We start from the raw sequence: 20,182 nt of genomic DNA on the forward strand, positions 1-20,182 counted from the left end.
CCAAAAAAAAAGAGGCTGGCTCTGTTCCTGTATAAGGCAGACCAGTTTCCTTCTTTATTAATGTCAGCAGAGGCGAGACGCTGAACAGCCATTACATATAATGAATGCGAGTCATGTTTCCTTGCATTCAGAATTTGAAACGCACTGCGGGACATGATTTGCTAAGTATGCAGTGGTCCCTTTAATGTCTCTTTAATGTGGCATTAATCCCTCCTTCCCTCGTGCCAATAACCTGGGCTGCCGGGCCATTATCCCTCGTTCCAGCCTCTGGAATGGGGATGAAGGCCATTGGCATCCCAGGTTGCCAAAGCGGTAACACAGGGTGCTAAAAAAAGTTTTTTCCTTCCTACAACGGGACGCGTGCGGCATCCCGCTGTAGGAAGGAAAATCCTGTTCCAAGATGGCCAACATGCGAAGGAGCCCCTCTTCCCTTTGCATGGTGGCCTGCGGAAGGCAAAGGAAAGGAGCGGATGCGGCGGCACAGGCCGTGCTGAAACGGGTTAAGTAAGGGGGAGGGAGGAGAAAAGAAATGGGACGGAGGGTAGGGGGAAGATGGTTTTGGGGGAGCCGGCCATCAGGCGGCTTGGAATGCAGGCTTGTATCAGTGGTTCAAGCCCGCGTTCCTAGCCATCTGATTGGCTAGCTCCCTCCGCCCCGGTGCTAATGAGCTTTTAGTATCCGCACACTTGGTGCCTCTACTGTCTCGGCTATGGGCACCAATGTTGTGACCTTTCTTGCTCTGTACGCATCGAGATGTAAACATGCATCCATCAGATATGTAGGCGTGGCAGCTTTTATTTAATTTGGGCTCTGTAACTCACCATTTGGCTTCAGGGTGAGTCGAGCAAAGGGAGCTTCATGGCTATCCCACATGCGTTGTGCGTTCATGTTACGCACAGTGCTGGAAAAGGAAATGATTTTCTGTGGGGGGCGATTGTCCTCACCTCCCGCCCATAAAAATGTTTACCTCTGAGAAGATGAGTTATGCTCGCCTGCAAAATAAGAAGAGGAGCGTATATTGCTCTAAACGTTGAAGTTGCACACCTTTTAAACTGAAGAAGCTGCATTTAACGATTACCTTCAGAATACAAACCTAATGAGCATTTTCACAAACCTCATGATCAGCCATGTATGTGGTTTTGTGGTTGTATTTCAGCCCTGGTCCTGACAACCTGGGTTCGAATCCCGGCGTCTACACTGTTTAAAACATAAACGCTGCAGGTGCAGTGGCAGATGGGGCATTTTTTTTATTGTAGAGGCATAAATGTTTCCGTCAAATGTCAGAGTGAAGAATCTGTAGATCTCCCTCTCCCCAGGAAAAATAAATAAATAATGGTTTAAAATGGTGCATTTCGCAGCACACCTTCTTAAAAAAAAAATAGGTTAAAACTTAAGTCGCAGTTTGTAAGGTAACTCATGAAAAAATCCAATAAATGCAAGTCATTGACGGTGCACAGGGGCCTTTTCCCACACTATATGCCAGCATGAAACACATTTTCACATTTTCATGCTGGCTGTGCACATACAGTTCCATGCTGGCTGCAGAAAAACCTGCCAGCATTCCCATATCAGAACATACTCTGGTTTACTCTGCGAATATTGCCAGTAATGATAATCTAAGACGAATTGTTGATGCAGGCTCTGCCAATGTATGCCAGTATCCCCACTCAAGGACATACTCCTGCCCGCTTTGCCAGTAAAAATGGCAAGCCACAGTAAGAAAACCTGCGCCAATATAGACCAGTCTAGCCAAGTAAGAATGCTCATCAAACTGGCTTTAAAATGCACTGCCACATCAGGCAGCCTAGCCACGTAATAACACTTATCATGTTTGCTTTACCTTTGATTCCCAGGAACAAACACAATGCCACAGGGGAGTTGCTAGGTCTGAAAAAGACCCGGGGCTAAACTGATGTCGGAACTGTTGGGACTGGGGGCTAGCTAGTCTTTTGGCTGTAGCTCCTGAGATTCTATCTGGGGCTACAACCAAAAGATCAGGGGCTATAGCCCCCTTAGCCCCCCCCTAGCAACGCCTCTGGCCACAGTAAGAATATATGGCCAGGGTGGTGCTACCCAAGGAGGTCAGTGTAGCAACATAACAACACTTATGTTACCTTGATCTTTCATTGCCAGTATAAAAAATGCCAAATGCCATACCCTAGCTGCACAAATACCCCCTCTGTGCACAGAGACCTGCTCTGTGATACACCTGTATGCATTCATACCTTCATTAATTTCTTCTTCTTATTATTAGCCAGTAACATAGCTCAGCAGGTGGAGCGCTCGCTGCTGCGATCTGAGCGCAATCTGCAAGTCGCAGGTTTGAATCCTGGCAAGGCCAACTCAGCCTTTCATCCTTCCAAGGTCGATAAATGAGTACCAATTTTGGTTGGGTGATATTGTATGTAAAATGTGTTCTGTAAAGCGCTTTGGATAAAGGCGCTAAATAAATAACACATCATTATCATTGTTGACACATGCATTCATTTCTTGCACTCACATACACATACAACAGATGCTCTATCATTCACTTGCACACACACACTAGCATGCACACATACATACATGCATACATAAATACATTTCTTTCCTTAGCAGCCTCACTCTGGATGTCATCTCCCATGGTGGCCCTCAGTCCCCTGCGCAGCACGAACAGGAAACAGAGATTCCTGGTTCCTTGGGGCATTTATGGTGCAACCGGAGCACCTCCTTGATGCCGCCCATGAGGACCTAAATGTGTAGGGAGGCACAAGAGCATGCCTAGGCACATTTAGGCCTATCGTAGACCAGAATGGGGACCCTATACTTTTGTGTTCTGTCTGAAATCTGCAATTCAGTTATCAACTCTCCACTAGTCTCTGCTCTTAGACTTCACTGCACTATCCCTTACAGCAATGCTGCAGGGTTCACCCTGTACCCTCATGCCTTGGTACATCTTGTGGGGTGCATTTAAAGGCCCCAAACAGAAGTCCCTGTCACCTGAATGGCAGACATTTAAATCCTGTAAAAAAAACGGACTGGCTGGGCTTTTATTTTTACATGAATGGCAGGCATTTAAACACTGCAACTAAACGGCCTGGCTTTTGCTTTTCACATGAATGGCAGGCATTTAAACACTGCATCAAAAATGGCCTGGCTTTTGCTTTTGTTTCATGTAAAGTCAAAGAGCCATGTGGAAAGGGACCTACCTATCATCAATGGACAAGCTGCAGTTTGATTTACAAAAGAAGGAGGAATCAAAGAATCCTTTGACATGGAAAACAGGATTTTAAAAAATTGAAAGCAAAAACGGCCTGCACATGTGTTGCAAATAAAAACAGCTTTCAAAAGCCATAATGGAAATGGTATCACTGCTCACTGAAACATGTCAGGAAAGCAAAACAAGATGTGTGAGCTGACCCACACATCATGAGGCTAACTGTCTCCAAAGCCCTAGTTCTCTCCAGACTGGACTGCTGCAACAGCCTCTTCCTCAACCTCCCTGCTTCCACTCTGTGCCCTCAGCAACTCATCCAGAACAGAACCGCGATACTTATCCTTGGCCTCAAGCCCAGGGACCGCATCTGTCCGGCGCCAAAATCCCTTCACTGGCTCCCTGTGGCTGCAAGGATCAAATTTAAGACCCTTTTCATTGTCCACAAGGCGGTCTGGGGCCTGGGACCTACTTGCCTTCAATGTTGCCTTCCTAAATACTGTCCCTCTCGAGCCCTCCACTCATCTTCCTCCAACCTTCTGCGAGTGAGCCAGTTCTCCAAGCAGAGATTTGAAGGGAGATCCCTTTCCTCAGCAGGTGCCTCCCTTTGGAACAGCCTCCCTGCCACCCTCCGTCTTGAACCTGAAATTCTCAAGTTCCGGAAACTCCTCAAGACCTTCCTCTTCTCCTCTTCATTCTCTCACCCTACCCTGCTAACCTAGCTCTCTGCTCTTCCTTCTCACCCTCCTTCCACACAGTCCTTCTGCACTTTGCCGCAAGGCCACTCACCCCACTGCACTTGAAATAAAAACCCCGAGTGTTTCTCTCTCTGCACTTCACCAGTCTCTACTGACTGGGCGCACTTGGTCCCCTGCCCATCCCTTGCCCTCCCGCACTTGCATGATCTGTATAGAGCCCTGCATGAAGATAGTCTGTCTGTTCTCCCTTGTGTTCACCCCTTAATGTGCACTTGAAAAAACAGCAGAATCGCAGACGGGCCAATTTGCTGTATCTAAATTGTTAAATGTATCATTTTCACTTAATCTGCCTGTGCAGGCTGTTATCGTCTCAGAAATTCAAGGGCTTTGAGCGACTGTTGTTTTCTCCCCATGTTCCTTCCCTCCTTGAGCACTTTGAAACACTTGCCTGTGTGTAGGCGCTATTTAAATAAACATTACCATGCCATACCATACCAAAGCAATGTATATTATGTTTCACCCACCAAATCTCCAGTGACATGTGAAGGAGTCCAATTTATCAGCAATTTTAGATTTGGGTCTGTGGAACGCAGATCAGGGTCTCACTTTTGCTCTCATTCAGGTACAGGAAGCTGTGGTTAATCCATCCTTGGATTTGATGAAGATATCCCGTCACCCTGCGATGGCGGATGCCGCCCCCCCCCCCCCCCCCCCTTTTTCCAGGTGTATCAGCATCTGGGAGTTGTCACTTAACAGGTGGAAACTGTGATTTTGACCATCTTGACTACTGCACGAGACTATTCTTTGAAATCCAAATTATCCAATTAAATGATTGTAACACGTACAAAACAGGACAGTCCGACTCACACTTGTACTAAAGAACCGTGACTACATTTGGCCTTCCCTGACTGTCAAACAGACGCTCCAACATACACGATCTTCTGCAAAGAAGGGTCCAACTACCTCGATGCTACCAGCTCAGAAGAACTTTCACATCATGCACTGCCAGGAAGCTCCACGGGAAGGATGCGAAAAAGCTGCAAATGGCCAACGACCTCTCATTACAGTGCCCAGTGCTCTGGAACACGCTTGCACTTATCAGAAGACAATAAAACATTCAGAGATTCAAAAAGGAAACTGAAACATTAGTTTCTCAAGATGGCCTTCATCCAGTAAAGCCCATCAGAAGCACCTGTATCTGGTAACTCTACAGGGATCCAATTACAAATGCAATTAATCCATAGAGCACTGCAGGCAATCACCCAGGAAGGCAACCATAACACGATGCCAGGTGTTTCTCCACACCCTGTTGCATCGTTTCCCCCTCATCACCCTCGCCAGCGTTCCTTGAAGTGTTTGATTGAATGTGCAAATGGCAACAAATACGTGGCCTCTTGCTTCCTCTATCAAAATTCCACTTTTTAAAAATGTATTCTTTTAATTGTTTTTTTATAACGCGCTTAATACTTGTTCAGTCTCTAAGCCTGGATTCGGGATTCGAACCTCTGTCGTTGCCCCTGTGGTATCCTCCGTTCATACATGGACTGAAGTGCATTGTTTTGTAGCATGAAAAGTAACTTTCAAAGTCCATATGCACATACTTTTCAATGTGATGGAGTCCCCAACCCCAACACGCAACTATGGGCTTATATCCTCGTCGTCTTTCTTAGTACATTAAAGTCCGTACTTGATTTTGCCTTGCTCCGACATCTTACGTATGTTTGGAAGGTTTCCGCTGTACTTTTTGAAAGCTTTCCGCTGTACTTTTTTTCATGGCCTGAGATTTTCATCTTCCGGAACGTGTACTCGGATGTTCCACCGTTGTGTGGACAATGGCAGTCCTAAGGTGATTTTTGGTTTGCGTTTTAAGGAATCTTTATTGTAAAATCCGGCAAACCCCGGTTTCGGTCTGACCTTTCATTGGCTGTACCCATGGTATCCTGTTCATTCACAGTATGTTTTCTGGTTGCCTTGGGCTGGTGCATCAGGACTTGCACTCAGCAATGTGATGCAAATATTAGCCCACAAACCCAGGTGTCATTTTCCCTATGACCTTTTGGTGTCAAATTATACACAGGTGCTTATGGGAATTGTTTTTTTTTGCTTACTAGCTCTCTCATGTGGGTTAGTTATGGGGAACATGGCTCTCTACTCCGGCAGCTTTCCATTACCACACAGCTCAGCAGACGCGTAGCCAGGATTTTCTAACAGGTGGGGCCTGACGCTAATGTAGTTGGGCCCACCGCAGTGACATTAACATCTCTAAATTCCCACACCGCGCTAAAGAGTAGGCATTTACAGATTGAGTGGGATTTGCCCGCTAAGGCCCTACCCCGTCTACGCCTCTGCAGCTCAGTCGATCCAGGTTCAGTCACACATACTATCCATACATTCATGGCATCTGAGATAAATAGTTTGGCGATATTAAAGACCGCTATTGTGCTATTCTGACTGTTCTGGTAGTTCCTGGAAACCCATACCCAATCCGGTTCAGACTAGATATGCAGCCATTATGCTCCTGGCCATTTCAGGTTCTCCTCTGTGGTCAACAGTGCTGGGGGCCCTTTTGCCACCCTCAGATAGCAATCCTAGTGAGCTATGTGCACTGCTTGACCTGCAGTACCCCTAGAGCCTCTGTAAGATTCCGGTGCCAAATTACACACTGACAGAGCGGAGGAGGATTTGGGAGGAGATCAGTCTATGGTCAGATTGTTCCACACCTGCTAGATGGCATCACTGCGTCAACGGGCCTTTAGCACAGGTAAAGCTCCCCACATCCCCCCCCTAAGCAGTCATGATCACACTAATCTCCAATGAGGTCGGAGCCCACTCCCCTGTGCCTCCCTTCCTTCTCCCTTTCTGTCCCTTCTCCCCTTCTCCTTCATTACCCCTTCAACCACTCTTCAGCTCCCAAAGACCGCCATCTGTACACAGACAGAAGCTCATTTCACCGTGCTATCTATAGTCTAGGCAACCTAGTTCATGCAAGCATTGGTCACCCATGTTTCAGTGGCCACATCGCTAGTAGCATCAGTGCGATGGCTGATATGGACGTTCTCTTCATGTTGCTTCTGGGAGCCGCCAAAGAAGCTCCTTTTTAATTTAATTTTTTTTTTATTGTATTTAATCCCATCGGATTGTTTAACAAAAGATGGATGAAGTCAAAATTGAACAGCAGAAGCAAAAGAAGAAGAAGAAAAAGTCTTAAGATCTAAAGTTGGTTCAATGATGCATTTGGAAAGTTCAGGTTTTGAGCCGGAAGCATCACTTTAGTGATATGTTGCATAATGTTCACTGTTGCCAGTAACTATGCCGGTCTGTCTCCCCTGATTAATTTATTCCAGCAATTCTCCTCGTCCTGAATAGTAAAGTTTGAGGTGGTATCTTTCAAGTATAGGCAACGAATCTCTTGTGTCGCCGTACAGGTCAAGAGAAGATGGCGAATAGTTTCCTTTGTTGTTGATTTGCAGAGACAACAGCAATTTGACAAGGCTAAGCCTCTGATGGCTAATATTTCATTCATTTCCAGTAAATTCAAACACATTTTTAGGAAGAAGTTACGTGCAAACCTGCTTGGAAATAAATTAAGGTAGGATTGAAGGAAATCTAGTTTCTTGTAGATCGGAGGAAGATGAGTGGTGATTTTGTTAGCGCTTGCCTTTTCTAAGCTCATGATCCAGTCAAGTTCTCGAATCTTTTTTGTCACTTTTACTGGATTATTTGCGAGCTCTTCACAGCTTTCCACTGAATCTAAAAGGGCCATGTTGTCTTCAACATTTTGCAGGATCCGAGCAGAAGTTCTTGAGTTATCAGACGGTAGGCATATGGGGTATCTTTCAGGATGCTTTTCCTGTATGGCATGAGGCTATGTATGTCTACTGTTGTTTTCAATGATGAGAAGCTAAGTTCGCGTCTCATCACTGCAACTGAGGTTGATTTTGGTAGACCTAGAAATGTTCGCCAAAAAATTCCTTCCAATTTAGCCCAGAGCTCCGGCAGAAGATTGGGCATAGCATCTGAACCGTAGGTTAAGGATGGTATAACCTTCTTTTTGTAAAAGTATCTAACAGGAATTGTCGAGAAGCGTCCAAATTTGATATTGATGGCTTTTCCCTGAGCTGCCAGTTTTTTTGTTTTCTCATAAAGTACCTTCTGCATGGCTTTTTCTTTAACCGCACTGTCCAGGGTGACTCCTAAGTACTTAAAATGGTTGACTCTATCCACTGTGACTGATCCCAGACCAAGATATATCTTTAAATTCTTCTTGGTAGATTTTTCAATTACCATCATTTTCGTTTTTTCTTGATTGATCTCCAGATTATTTTCCGCCATGTAGTGCTGTAGGTTATTTAGTTACCGTTGTAAACCTATGGGGGTGTGGTCTAAAATGATCAAGTCGTCGGCGTACAGCAGGCGACTGATCTGTTCTCCTCCAAGCTTAGGTGGAAATGATCTTGGTAGTCACCTATATACGTCCAGAACAGGGCAGGGGCCAGCCCTGTTTAATGCCTCTCGCTGTGCTGATCTTTCCCGAGAGAGTCCCTTACTGGTTCAGATGGACTCTCATGGTCGTATTGGCGTAAAGGGCTTTAATTGGATCTAAGATCTCATGTGGGCATTTCCAAGAAGCACGTTTCTGCCACAATCTAGAACGATCGACACGATCGAACGCCTGGGTAAGGTCGACAAAGGCGATGAATATTCTGGGGCTTCCTTCCAAGGTCTTACTTTTGAAGGCGCTCAAGATGAGTATATTCGCATTTGTGCCCATATTCTTTTTAAACCCTGTCTGTAGAGGGTCTTGTCAGGGGGCTTTATTGGCCCATGCTGTGAAATGTTGGAGGAGAAGTGATCCAAAAACTTTACCTATAGGATCTAACAGGGTGATTGGGCGGTAGTTTGCAGGATCGACCCTGTTTCCTTTTTTGTAGATAGGTACTATATTCGCAGAATTCCATGATGGAGGGATGGATTTGGCATCAGGACAGAGTCTGAAGATCAAACTTAGGAGAGATGACCAGGCTTCGGGATGAGTCTTCAAATCAAGATTTGTTATACCGTCTGGCCCTGGAGCTCGTGATGCTTTTAATTTTCTTATCAGGTCCAAGATGTTCTCTTTATTGTCCAACTGGATCCAAGGTGTCACATCTGCTCATGTCTTCCTGGTTTTTTTGCGGGGATTGGAAGAGTGTGTTGAAATAACTCTCCCAAGTCGATTCCCCTATTCAGTTTTGTTCGGAAGGAGAGGCTCCTGCAGATGTTGCATGTAAAAGAAACCATAAGTCTATGGCATGATTACCATTTATAGCTTCAAGAATGTTCTCGGCGTCTTGTTGGTATAATGCGCCCCGATGGGCTCTCAGCCATGCTTTGTAAGTTCTCTGAGCTTCCTGTATGAGGGTTACGGCAATCTGAGGTTCAAACTTTTGTGCCTGTCTTTTGATTCTTCTTAGATCTCTTTTTTTCAGCGTCAAGTTTGTCGTATACATGCCTTCAATGTAGTTTCGTTTTTTTTTTGTTTCTTTGCGGAACTTTATGAATGCTTAGTAGCGGGATGTAGTCCACCATTGTGTGGCTTTCACCCTTTTTTAAGTCTTTATAGGCGTCCGTTAGGGAGCTGATGGCCTTATTGGTCATTCTTAGTCTTGTGCCTTGGCTATTTAACTCGAGATTGGAAATCATTGATGGATGACTTGGAGGAGTTGAAGGCCAGGTCGTTAGTAGGAGGATGTGATCACTTGCAGGGGTCCTCACCACGTCAAAAGATGTTATTTGCAGTAGTAGGGATCGTGTCACAAAAATATAATCGATAGTTGATTTCGAGTTAGCTCTTTCCCAAGTCGGAGGTCTGTTGGGATCACTAAAGACCGAGTCAAGGTTAGAGAAAGATCTTGATTTCATCAACTTCATCCATTTGCTTGCCCTTTGGTCAACAGTTGGTTTCTTGAGTTTTCTGTTGTTGTCGTTGATTTTATCCTGACAGTTGGTGTTGAGATCACTGCATATTATAATATGGTCAGCTTGGTGGGTTGTTTGGATCCAGTCAATTTCAGTCTCGATCATGTTAGTGAATTTTGTAAATTCAATGACGGCGGGATTCCAGTAAATGGTAATGATGATTACCGGGTTTGAAGAGGTTTTATTTTTCTCCATGTCAGTAGTTGTCCAATTTAGCTTCACCACAAGCATAAATTGGTTTTCTTTCAATTTTTGAATACTCGTCAGGTCACGTCCTTTACGGATCGCAATTAGTAGCCCTGCTGTGGGGCGTCCTGTGGTGCCTTTTTTGGCTGGGGCTATGTTGATCCCATAGCCATCAAGGGTAGGGCATTGACTTAGCCATGTCTCCTGGAGGCATATGATGTCATAGTCGCACAGGTTTGTAGTACCCGGGGTTGTGAGGTGAAGGAAGCCCCGAGTGTTCCATGAGCACATCTTTATTGCTTCCTGCTTGGATGACGTTTGAAGGTCGCTCGAAGAGTTATGTTCTTGGGGTTTGAGTGTCTATTTCTGTCGTTGAATCTTCAAGGCTTTTGGGAGCCAAGGTCTGTAATGAAGTGCTCGCTTGTGGTTTTATCGTTGCAGAACAAGTATCATTTCGGACGATTCTTGAGATTTTCAAATTTTCTTTAAATGTTGGTCCTCAGGTTGAGACTTTTGATCTGGGAGAATATCTTGTGCTCCTTTGCTTTCACTTCGAGAAGGCATCATTCGTTCCCCCACAGGTGAGAAAGAGGAATTCAAGTGTGAGAGTGGGCTGTTTATAAGTAGATTCAAAGTAGTGCAATTTCAAGGTTCCTCGAGCCGCAGAGCTAGACATGATGCATTTTCTTTCAAGGCATTTGCGTTCGATGCTTTGGATGTCTAGGCCATCACTAGGAACCGACTCCTCCACCACCTGGAGTCTAAATCTGCCAAGACCAGCTGAGGCCATACGCCCTACTTCCTTCTTCAAGCAAAATAAGCATCCCTGAGTTGATGTCTGACATCATCCTTAGTGTGAAGAAGAGCGTTCCAGGATGAATATATGTAATGCCCAATAGAGCATGGTACCGTTGTTTCTTGGCGTTCATCTTTTTATAAACATCTACTTATGGCGCCGCACCTGACCGACTATATTCAGCTCCTTCCAATCTTTTGTTTGTGACTTCACAGCTGGACAATTATTTTATAATCCACCAGCTGCGACATTGTATTATAATATTTATGATATGACATTGCAACTGTCGTTTTAAAATCGAATACTTTCCCGTTGTGATGTCAGTGAACGTTTACTGACAGGAAGTCAAGTTCATTGGAGGTGGCTGCAGGCCTCAGCTGCCCATCCTCCACACGACGAAAAGTAGCCGGCCCTTTCTAAACCCTGCATATTTTTTCCTACGGTCTAGGAAGCTACTGACTTTGCCAAAAAGGGAACACCCACTGCCTTATTGGTATTATATTTCATGAATATAAGTCTATACAAAGTCCTCGAGTTTTTCTTATGGCACAGAACAGTGTGATTTCTTATTTTCTTCTACTTTATATAGTTAATATAAGCCTGCAATAGCTTTTTTTTTTAACCTGCGCATAACTTTATTAACGTATACAGAAGACTGTAATCTCCCAATACAAGTACATAGCTTACTTTATTATTACTGTCCATGTGTGATGTCACATCTTGCTTCTGGGGCCAAAATTGGATATTCTTCTGTAATAGCTTAATACAGATTGTTTATGATTTTGAAACACCCTGTGACTGCTAGCACCCGTCATCACCCGCTGACTGATGGAGAGAACTAGAGAGGCAACAAGCTGTCCATTTGAACTACAGAAGAATTTATTTGAAAACTGTGAAGGGTCCCTAGGGAGATGGTCACTTCAGGAAATATCTTGGTTGGGCCGAATAAGCGCTATCAAAATGGTTTTACTCCCCAGGCTTCTATATACATTGCAGGCACTTCCCATAATGATCCCTGATCGTGATCTCTTGGGACTTCAGAGGGAAATATGTCGCTTTGTTTGGAAGCGCAAAACTCCCCGTATACAATGCAAGCTCTTGACCCGCGGCAGCCTGATGGGAGGGCTGGGTCTCCCTTTGATTGTTAGATACTACCGTGCTTCCCAATTAGCATTCTGAGATAGTCCCACCCAAAAGAACCCCGTAGATGGCAGGATATCGAACAACACTGCACTGAGACGCCCCTGAGTCATCTGCCCTTTCTCCCTCGGGAAACGCGTGTTCACAGAGGATCCCTTCTCCCTTCCACAAAAACCACACTCCGTGCATGGGATAGATCCTGTGCTCAAAGAGGTTTCGTGCCGGGACTAGGCCCAGTGTCTCCTGTATTGCAAAACCCAGCTTTTGCTTCTGGGCTTCAACCTAATTCTTTCCTTCTATGGTCGAGGGAGAAACCTCTGAGACTAAGCGACCTTTACGAGAACAACTCCCCTCTAACCTTCGACCAGAGCAAAACGAAATTCAATCTTCCAGAGACTGAAAGGTTTAGGTACATCCAGCTCCGTCACTGGATAACTAATCCAGGTGTAAAAAATGCAGCCACCAGATCCTCCACAGGATTAGAGCTGACGTTGATGGAAGGTCAACTCACCCGAAGGGTGGCTACATGTTACCGCCTTTTAGAGGAGGACGCTGGAGAGGAGAAAATGCCCTATATGCTGGCCTGGGAAAGAGACCTGGGAAGGAAAATAGAGCAGGAGTCTTGGCAAAGGATATGGGGAAGAGCCCACAAAGTCTCTAGATGTACTACGGTGAGGGAGTGTGCGCTCATAATTTTTTTTCGCTGGTACTTTTCCCCGCAAAAACTCCATGCTATTAATCCTGATTGTCCCGATTCCTGCTGGCACGGTTTGGAACAAGGGGGGACTTAGGCCATCTGTGGTGGTATTGCCCAACCATCCATTCCTTCTGGTTGGAGGTTAAATCTAAGATCAAAGACATTTGTGGAACTCTCCTCCCCATGGATCTGCTGATAATGGTATTGGGAGCTACCCCAGATGACGGTACATACCCGCAGGCAGGTCCCAGAGCGGAATTGATAACTCATCTGCTTATGGCAGCCCGGCTTACTCGTGCCAGATTCTGGAAAGACAATGAAGGCCCCCATATCGCATACTGGTGGGTTAAGATATGGGACTTACTGGGCTTGGAAAAGTTAACAGCCACATTGGAAAGAAAGACGGCTAAGTTCTCAAGAATCTGGGAACCTTTTTTAGAACATGTTGTCGAGAGGGAGCATATGTTTTTTCAACCTATCCTGAGTAAATACCTTCTGAGACCTTAATGGACTTCTAACATGGACATTGTGGAGTGCCCAGGTGGGTCTCTGAATTAAGACGGGGTTCTTGGAGCCTGAGGCTGTGTTTTTAGCTGGTGGATAATATGGACCATTTTTTTTTTCTTTCTTCTCTTGTTCGCTCTCTGCTTAAGTGTTTAGCTTGAGTTAAATCTCTCTCATAAGATACCAGTTATTGATGAATTAGATGGTTTGATGTATTTATACTGATGAAAATGAAATATCGCTGGGTTTTATTACTTGTGATTGTTCCTAATATTCTTCCACATGAATGTATTGGATGATTTCATGATTATACGATATTTCAATAAAAAATATTTTGTCAAAAAAGAAAACTGTGAAGGGATAAGAGGCTTGAGGAAGGGTGAGGCTGAAAGGGCAACTAAAGGAGACGTAAGAGTAATGGGAGAAGAATAGTTCTAAAATATGGACTGAAGGGGACAAATTAAAAGAATAAAAAATAGAAATTTCAACAGTAGAAGACCGTAAGGGAAATCAGAGAAAGGGTCAAATGCCAAAAAAGACATGGCAAGAATACCAAGAAAAGGTACAAACAACCCTTGTCCATGCATCTCTCCTTCAGTCCATTTCACACGTATCGCCATCCCTTTGCCCCATACCCAAGCTCACCGCTCTAAGAATATCACCAAAGAGCGTATCGCCCCCTCTGCTTAATTCTCTATTACCGGAGCCACCCTTTGCTACAGACCCTAGCACACTTGCTGACCTGTACCACAGGACTTTGGCGGATGCCTTTGACACTATTGCTCTGCTCAAACCACGCAAACTCAAACCATTTGCACACAGGAACTCATGGTTCACCCCCGAACTGCAAACACTTCGATTAAAAAAAAAAAAAAAAAGGATTGCAGAACCCGACTGGAAAAGATCACCTTCAGAAGCCAAGAAACGGTTGTTCTCTCTTGCGGCCAAACATTATAAAAAAGCTATCATCTCCGCCAAAGCCACTGCCTACAATGCCCATATTACCAATGCAAAATCCAACACTCGTGAGCTGTTCCTCATCCTAAGGGAATTGGAAACCCCCCACTAACCCCAGAGCCACCATCTTGAAAGATGATGCCTGGTGCACCACAATTCAGAATGCCATGCTATCCAAAATTCAAACCGTACACATAAAGATTGATACTAAGCAAGCCTTGCTTAAACTCTCGCCATCTTCCACAATAGTTAGTACTACCCCCCTCGCCCAAAAGATCTACTGATCCATTTCACTGACGTCTCAGAAACCGAGGTTAAATCGATATTAAAAGGCCTCAAACCTTCTCATTGTAAAGACATCTGCCTTGCAAGCCTCATCAAATATTGTGCTGAGATCTAGGCACCCTTCATCGCCTCCTTCATTAATGCCTCCTTCACCACTGGCATTGTCCCCACTAGCCTTAAAGAATCCTGGGTTCTTCCTCCCATCAAAAAACCCTTGCTGGACCCCATGATTCCCACCAACTACCGCCCAATCGCTACCGTCCCCTTTTTACTAAAAATTGTGGACCGAGCAGCCTATCAGCAAATCCAAAATTATCTGGAAACAAACCACATCCTAGGCCTGCGCCAGTCGGGTTTCCGCCCAGGCCATGGGACTGAATCAGCGCTACTTGATCTAAAAATTTAGATTGATGAGAGTATGGATAATGGCAAGCTGGCACTACTGCTACTCCTAGGCTTGTCTGCTGCTTTTGACTTGGACCACCACAAAATCCTAGGTCACTCATCTGCTGTAAACATTTCCCCTGAGGTCTTATCTTGGATTGACTCCTTTCTAAGCAACGGAGTCATCCGAGTATTTGCAGAGAATGCCAGCGCCCCTCCAGCACCCATCACTTGTGGTGTGCCGCAAGGATCATGTGTATCCCCCACTTTGCACAACATTTTTACAAAACCACTCTTCATCCTCCTAGACTCAATCGGCATATCTTACACAAATGATGCCGACGACACACAAATACTACTCCCCTTCTCCGGCAATTATCTTCAATACTCTACTACCCTAAACTCCATCTAGGCATGGATGGCAACCCACCGCTTGTGTTTAAATGATGACAAAACAGAAATCCTGCTGGTAGGCACCCCATCTATGATCAAGAAGCTTGATCCACAATACATCTCCTTTAATATCGACAGCCCCATGATACCAGCCTCACCTTCTGTGAAAACGCTAGGAGTGTACCTGGATGATACACTATGAGCATATCACAGCAGCAAGAAAAAAAGCCAACTGGCTCCCTGTCCACAAGTGGATTCTGTTTAAGACACTCCATCACTCGCACATGCCTCTCGAACGATGCCCCACCCTACCTTGCACAAAAATTTGGAAATGTCTCCTCTAGACCGACGAGTGCTGCCTATGCTCATCGGCTCATCCAACCTAAAATCAAACGAGCCAAAGTTGGAGGCTCCAGCTTCCCTGCCATTTCTGCCAAACATTGGAACCTGCTCCCTCCTTCCATGAGAGCTGAGCCTTCCTACTGGACCTTTCGCATATCGCTAACAACACTTCTGTTCACTAACTGGCCACTGTCTAATGCTTGACTCAACACATGAACAATGGCCTCCCTTGCAAAAGACAATGGCAGCCTCTGTACTTGTAATGTACAACTATGATATCTTATGTATTATGCAGTATGTCTGATGTGTAACTGGTCTTGTAACATAGCCTTGATGCCTACGGGCTTCTGGCGCTTTATAAATGAAAAATAAATAAGAAAGAAGTGGAGAATGAAAGCTACGGAAAACGAAATTGGGTTTGGGATATGGAAAAAGACACTCCTTGTATTAACAGGAATTAAATCTCCACAATATTAAGTGTAAAGGATCTTGCAAGTCGCTGCAGAGTGCCACGGCTTTATATAGGCACATGCTTTGCACGTTTACATTGTCGTCCTTGCAATATCTTTCCTGTTAGTTTAAGCCATTTGTTACAGCCTAGATGTGGCATAGCAGTGCCTGCTGCCAGATCATTCACAGAGCAAGCTTCCTGGATCTTCATCACTCACTGGTTTATTATTAAGCAATGTGTTCGGCTTCCCCGGGCTGTTTGTACAAGAGGAGAGCCCTGTTTAAGGAAGGTGCAACCGACTAAGTAACACAAATAGAAAGTAGAGAAGAGGGGGAGGGAAAAGCTGACAGAAAAGGGGAAATGCTGCAGCAAGGAAAGAGCTTGAAAATAGGGAGGGAAAAGGGGAGACAAAAAAATGAGCGATAAAAGCCATTTGCAGAAAGAGTCAAAGGAAGAAGGGGTGAAGGCAATGAAGAGACCTTAACATGCAGAAAAAAGTGTAGAGAAGAAAAGACAAACTAAGGGGAAAGAGCGATTACATGAAAAAGAAAAACGCCCAGACCGAAAGAAGCGGGAAAAGAAAAGGAACTAAAAATAGATGTAAGGAAATGTAAAATGGCAACCATGGTACATTACTAGAAAAAGAAAGATGTTATGTTAATGTTAAAGGATATTTGTACCGTGCACTACCACCACCGGAGTGGTCCCCTGGCGCTCTGGCGGCTCTGAAAAGGGAGAAAGGGGGGGGCGGGGGTTAGTTAGTGGGAATAAGCTGGAAAAGTGCAAGAGAACAGTGATGTGCTGTTGGCAGCCTCAGCCCGGTGGGTCCATTGGCTGGGCTTGAGGTGTTTTACGGTTGGTAGTCGTCATGTCTGTTGTGCAAGTCTATGTGTGGTTTGTTTTGTTGTTGCAATGTACTGAAGTTTGTGCGGATTGCTGTATTTAGGCTTGTGGTTGTTTGGTTAGAGTTTGAGAGGTGTATGCAGAGGGCTGAAGTTGTTAGTGCATTATTTAGTTGGCATTGCTGTCCTTGCAATTGTGTCAGGGTGTGATGCCCACTATCATTCATGATTCCATCCAAGTTTGGCACTTGTCATCATTCACAGTTTCATTCAAGTGTAGCAAATGCTACCATTCATAACCCTGCCTCGAAGTGATGGTAGCTAGAATTAAGGATGACGTCTAAGTGTGGCACATGCTAACATTCACATTTCTATCTAGATGCGATGAGGACTAAAGTTAAGGATGACCTCTAAGTTCAGCACATGCTAACATTCATATTCTATCTAGATGCGATAAAAGAGAGTAGGTGTCGTTAACCGTGGGGGATACAACCCATGTATCGTATAGTATTGCAAGGATATTGAAAGCCTGCTCAGGGTGCCGTGACTCTGTAACAGAACTTGGCCGTCCTCTGCCTTTATCTGTCCACTGAACTCCTCAGCGACTTGCATTATCCCTGTCCGCCTATACTGCGGGGCTGCTTTAACCTGTATCGTTGGTGTACATTATTCTGCGTACAATGTTCGAACATGCCAGAGAAAATGTCAAAGTGGTTCTGTTTTACTTTGCCAAATAGTGATAATATTGAGTGGAATTGCACGCAGACACCTCCTCCTCAAGACACGTTTCTAAACTATTCTACATCTATTGCGTTATCGTGAAGATGCTGCAATCGATTTGGGAAATGTGCCTTATGTGGGGTGTGTTCTTTATTTAAATGGACCACAACATGCTTAAAACCCCCGTGTAACCTGAAGTCTCACAAATGAGGAGAAAATAAATGAACGAAAAAAGCGATTTGCAGAAAGAGCCAAAGGAAGAAGGGGTGAAGGCAATGAAGAGACCTACAAATGCAGAAACAAGTGGGGAGAAGAAAAGGCAAACTAAGGGGAACATAGATGTACGGAAATGTAAAATGTCAATAATGGTATATTACTAGAAAAAGAAAGGTGGTTAAAAGAGTGGGCGTTTTTAGGGCTGGGAGATACAACCCATGTATTATTTATGGTGGTTTTGAGCATTTTATAGTTCTATGTAAGCTGAAGTCTTACAAATGGTCTTTTTTCTGCTGTGTATTATTGTTAAAATCACAGACAAGGAATGATGAAGAATGTTCCATAAAAGATTGATAAACTAGCGTGCATTTAACTATGTCATTAAAATGTTCAGCACCCCGTTTTAGTTCCTCTCTTTCCCTGGTCTAGTCAGTGGCTTTTGTTGTACTTTGTCTATAACTTTGGCATTGTCCGCGGTCATTAGAATGTGCTCGGCTCCCATTGGCTATAATGTAAATGGCGTCCATTTTGTCCAATACAGGCTGACCGGGTTTGGGATACACCACTGTTTCGCCAGAAGTATGATGGACCCGGAAATGAAAATCATGACCATCTTGCACAACTTCTATGCCGACTACTACACCATGGCAGGCATTGCTTTGGCGTCCTGTGTGGCCATGTGCCCTGTGGTGGGTTTTATGGGACGCAGAGGCGGACTGCTCCTCTTCATGATCCTGACTGCCCTGGCATCACTGCTGCAGCTCGGCCTTCTTAACTGTGAGTAATCACAGTACTGTTGTTGCTGGAGTTCATGCCCATGCCTTTCTGTATTGGTTCCAGGTGGAGGCTCAATGTAGATCCTGGGCAGAAGGCCATGACGGGGGTCATCTGGGGAACTTCAGACCAAATGCACTCGTAGAAACAAAAAATGAGTAAATTAACTGCTTTAAGTACATCCTATAATGGCTGCTGGGTGCATACTGGTTTTCAACATTTTCAGCATTGAACATTTCCTCCCCTGGCTCGGTTTTCTGAAAGAGGTATCTTAGATTCTGCATTTCTCCCCAACTATCTGTAAACAAGGGATGCTTTTTGCCCACAAGGGTCGATATATATTGAGGTTTCTTCCAAAACCAGGGACTTGGGGCAAATTATAGGAATGACAGACAGAAATGCCCCAAAACTGGCAATTAAAACATTTGCTATGGACCGCTTAATTTCCAGATGAGCATACCATAAAAATGTCCCATTGTGAGGTATTCGAAACGTATCTAGAAAACGTTAAGCAAAAAACATACTAAATATTCACGTGCCATGCTGCACACGAGTCCTGATGCCTTGCCCCAAGTACCTACACCACCTATGGTCCTGGTTTTCCAGAGGCCTGCTTAATTGAGTGGTACATTTGTCCCCATGAATGGAATTGGAAAAGAGGCTGAACTCTTGAGGTTTAGGTTTTGCTATCATGCAGAGATAGGTTTTCTTTTGCTTTTGTAGTCCAGTTGTTTGAGCTCTTTTTCGAGTTGTGTTGCGCTTGCATCATGCCCTGTCTGCATAAGTGGTGGCAGGCCACACATAGCCGCTGGGACCTTTAGGTAGCCTAGCCCTGCTGTCCCCTAGCCCACTGCCAACCACTAAATTGACAACCAAACCAGTCCAGTAGGTAAATGACTGCCACAGCTGCTTTATTGGTGAGAGTTAACTTGCAGTTGACCCGTATTTGCCTACTCAGCTGCAGGAGGTGCAGTGAGCTGGTTTCAGACTGTACCCCTTGAAAAGAATCTGAATTGCTTCTTAATCATTCAGCTTAATTTTCTTGCAGCGACAAGTCTTCCCCTTGTATTTTCTTGCAATGACAAATCTTCCTCTCGATTTTCTGCAGCGGTATGCTTCTCCTGCATCCCCATTTTCTTAGGACAAGTTATTGTTTGATTAAATGTTGTTGCAAAAGCAATGCTTTACCATTTCTGCTCCCCCTTTCCCTCTTTGATACTCATGCCCCAGCTTCCCTGAGGACTTGGACCCCGGAACACTGTATGCATAACTTCCCTCCCTCGCCCCCTTGACTGCTGATCCCTTTTTGTTTTGATTCCCTAATGAGTGTTTATTTTGAGATGGTGTTTTTGGTAAACTCTTCAACCCGGTGTGAGGATTTCGACCATCCGCACGGTGGGTGTGTGCCCGCCTGGGCTTTTTTGAAGTTTTAAATGAAATTGTATTATGGTAGATCAACCTCTGGAAAATGTGTGGGGCTAATCCACACACATTTTCCCATGCCCACCGCACGACATACACACAGACCCGTGTACTCTGGGTGACACAGCCTACAGGCGCCGTCCTTCCTGTCATATTTAGTTGGAATATGACAGCCAAGAGTACATCAAGGCATCTCAGAAGGAGGAAGCCAAAGCCTTCCTCCT

General features: G+C 44.8%; 1 protein-coding gene across 1 annotated transcript in view; it reads left to right on the forward strand.

Annotated features, from left to right (window-relative positions):
- The window catches only part of SLC22A23 (solute carrier family 22 member 23), an 857,723-nt gene that overhangs the window by 750,320 nt on the left and 87,221 nt on the right, over positions 1 to 20,182 (forward strand). The window contains exon 7 of the mRNA XM_069613506.1: positions 18,304 to 18,539. Within this exon, the coding sequence (XP_069469607.1) occupies positions 18,304 to 18,539 (236 nt within the window). The remainder of the gene's footprint in view (positions 1 to 18,303; positions 18,540 to 20,182) is intronic.

The sequence above is a fragment of the Ambystoma mexicanum genome, chromosome 5p (genome assembly GCF_040938575.1).
Source record: "Ambystoma mexicanum isolate Mex_15411 chromosome 5p, UKY_AmexF1_1, whole genome shotgun sequence".
NCBI classification, from domain to species: domain Eukaryota; kingdom Metazoa; phylum Chordata; class Amphibia; order Caudata; family Ambystomatidae; genus Ambystoma; species Ambystoma mexicanum.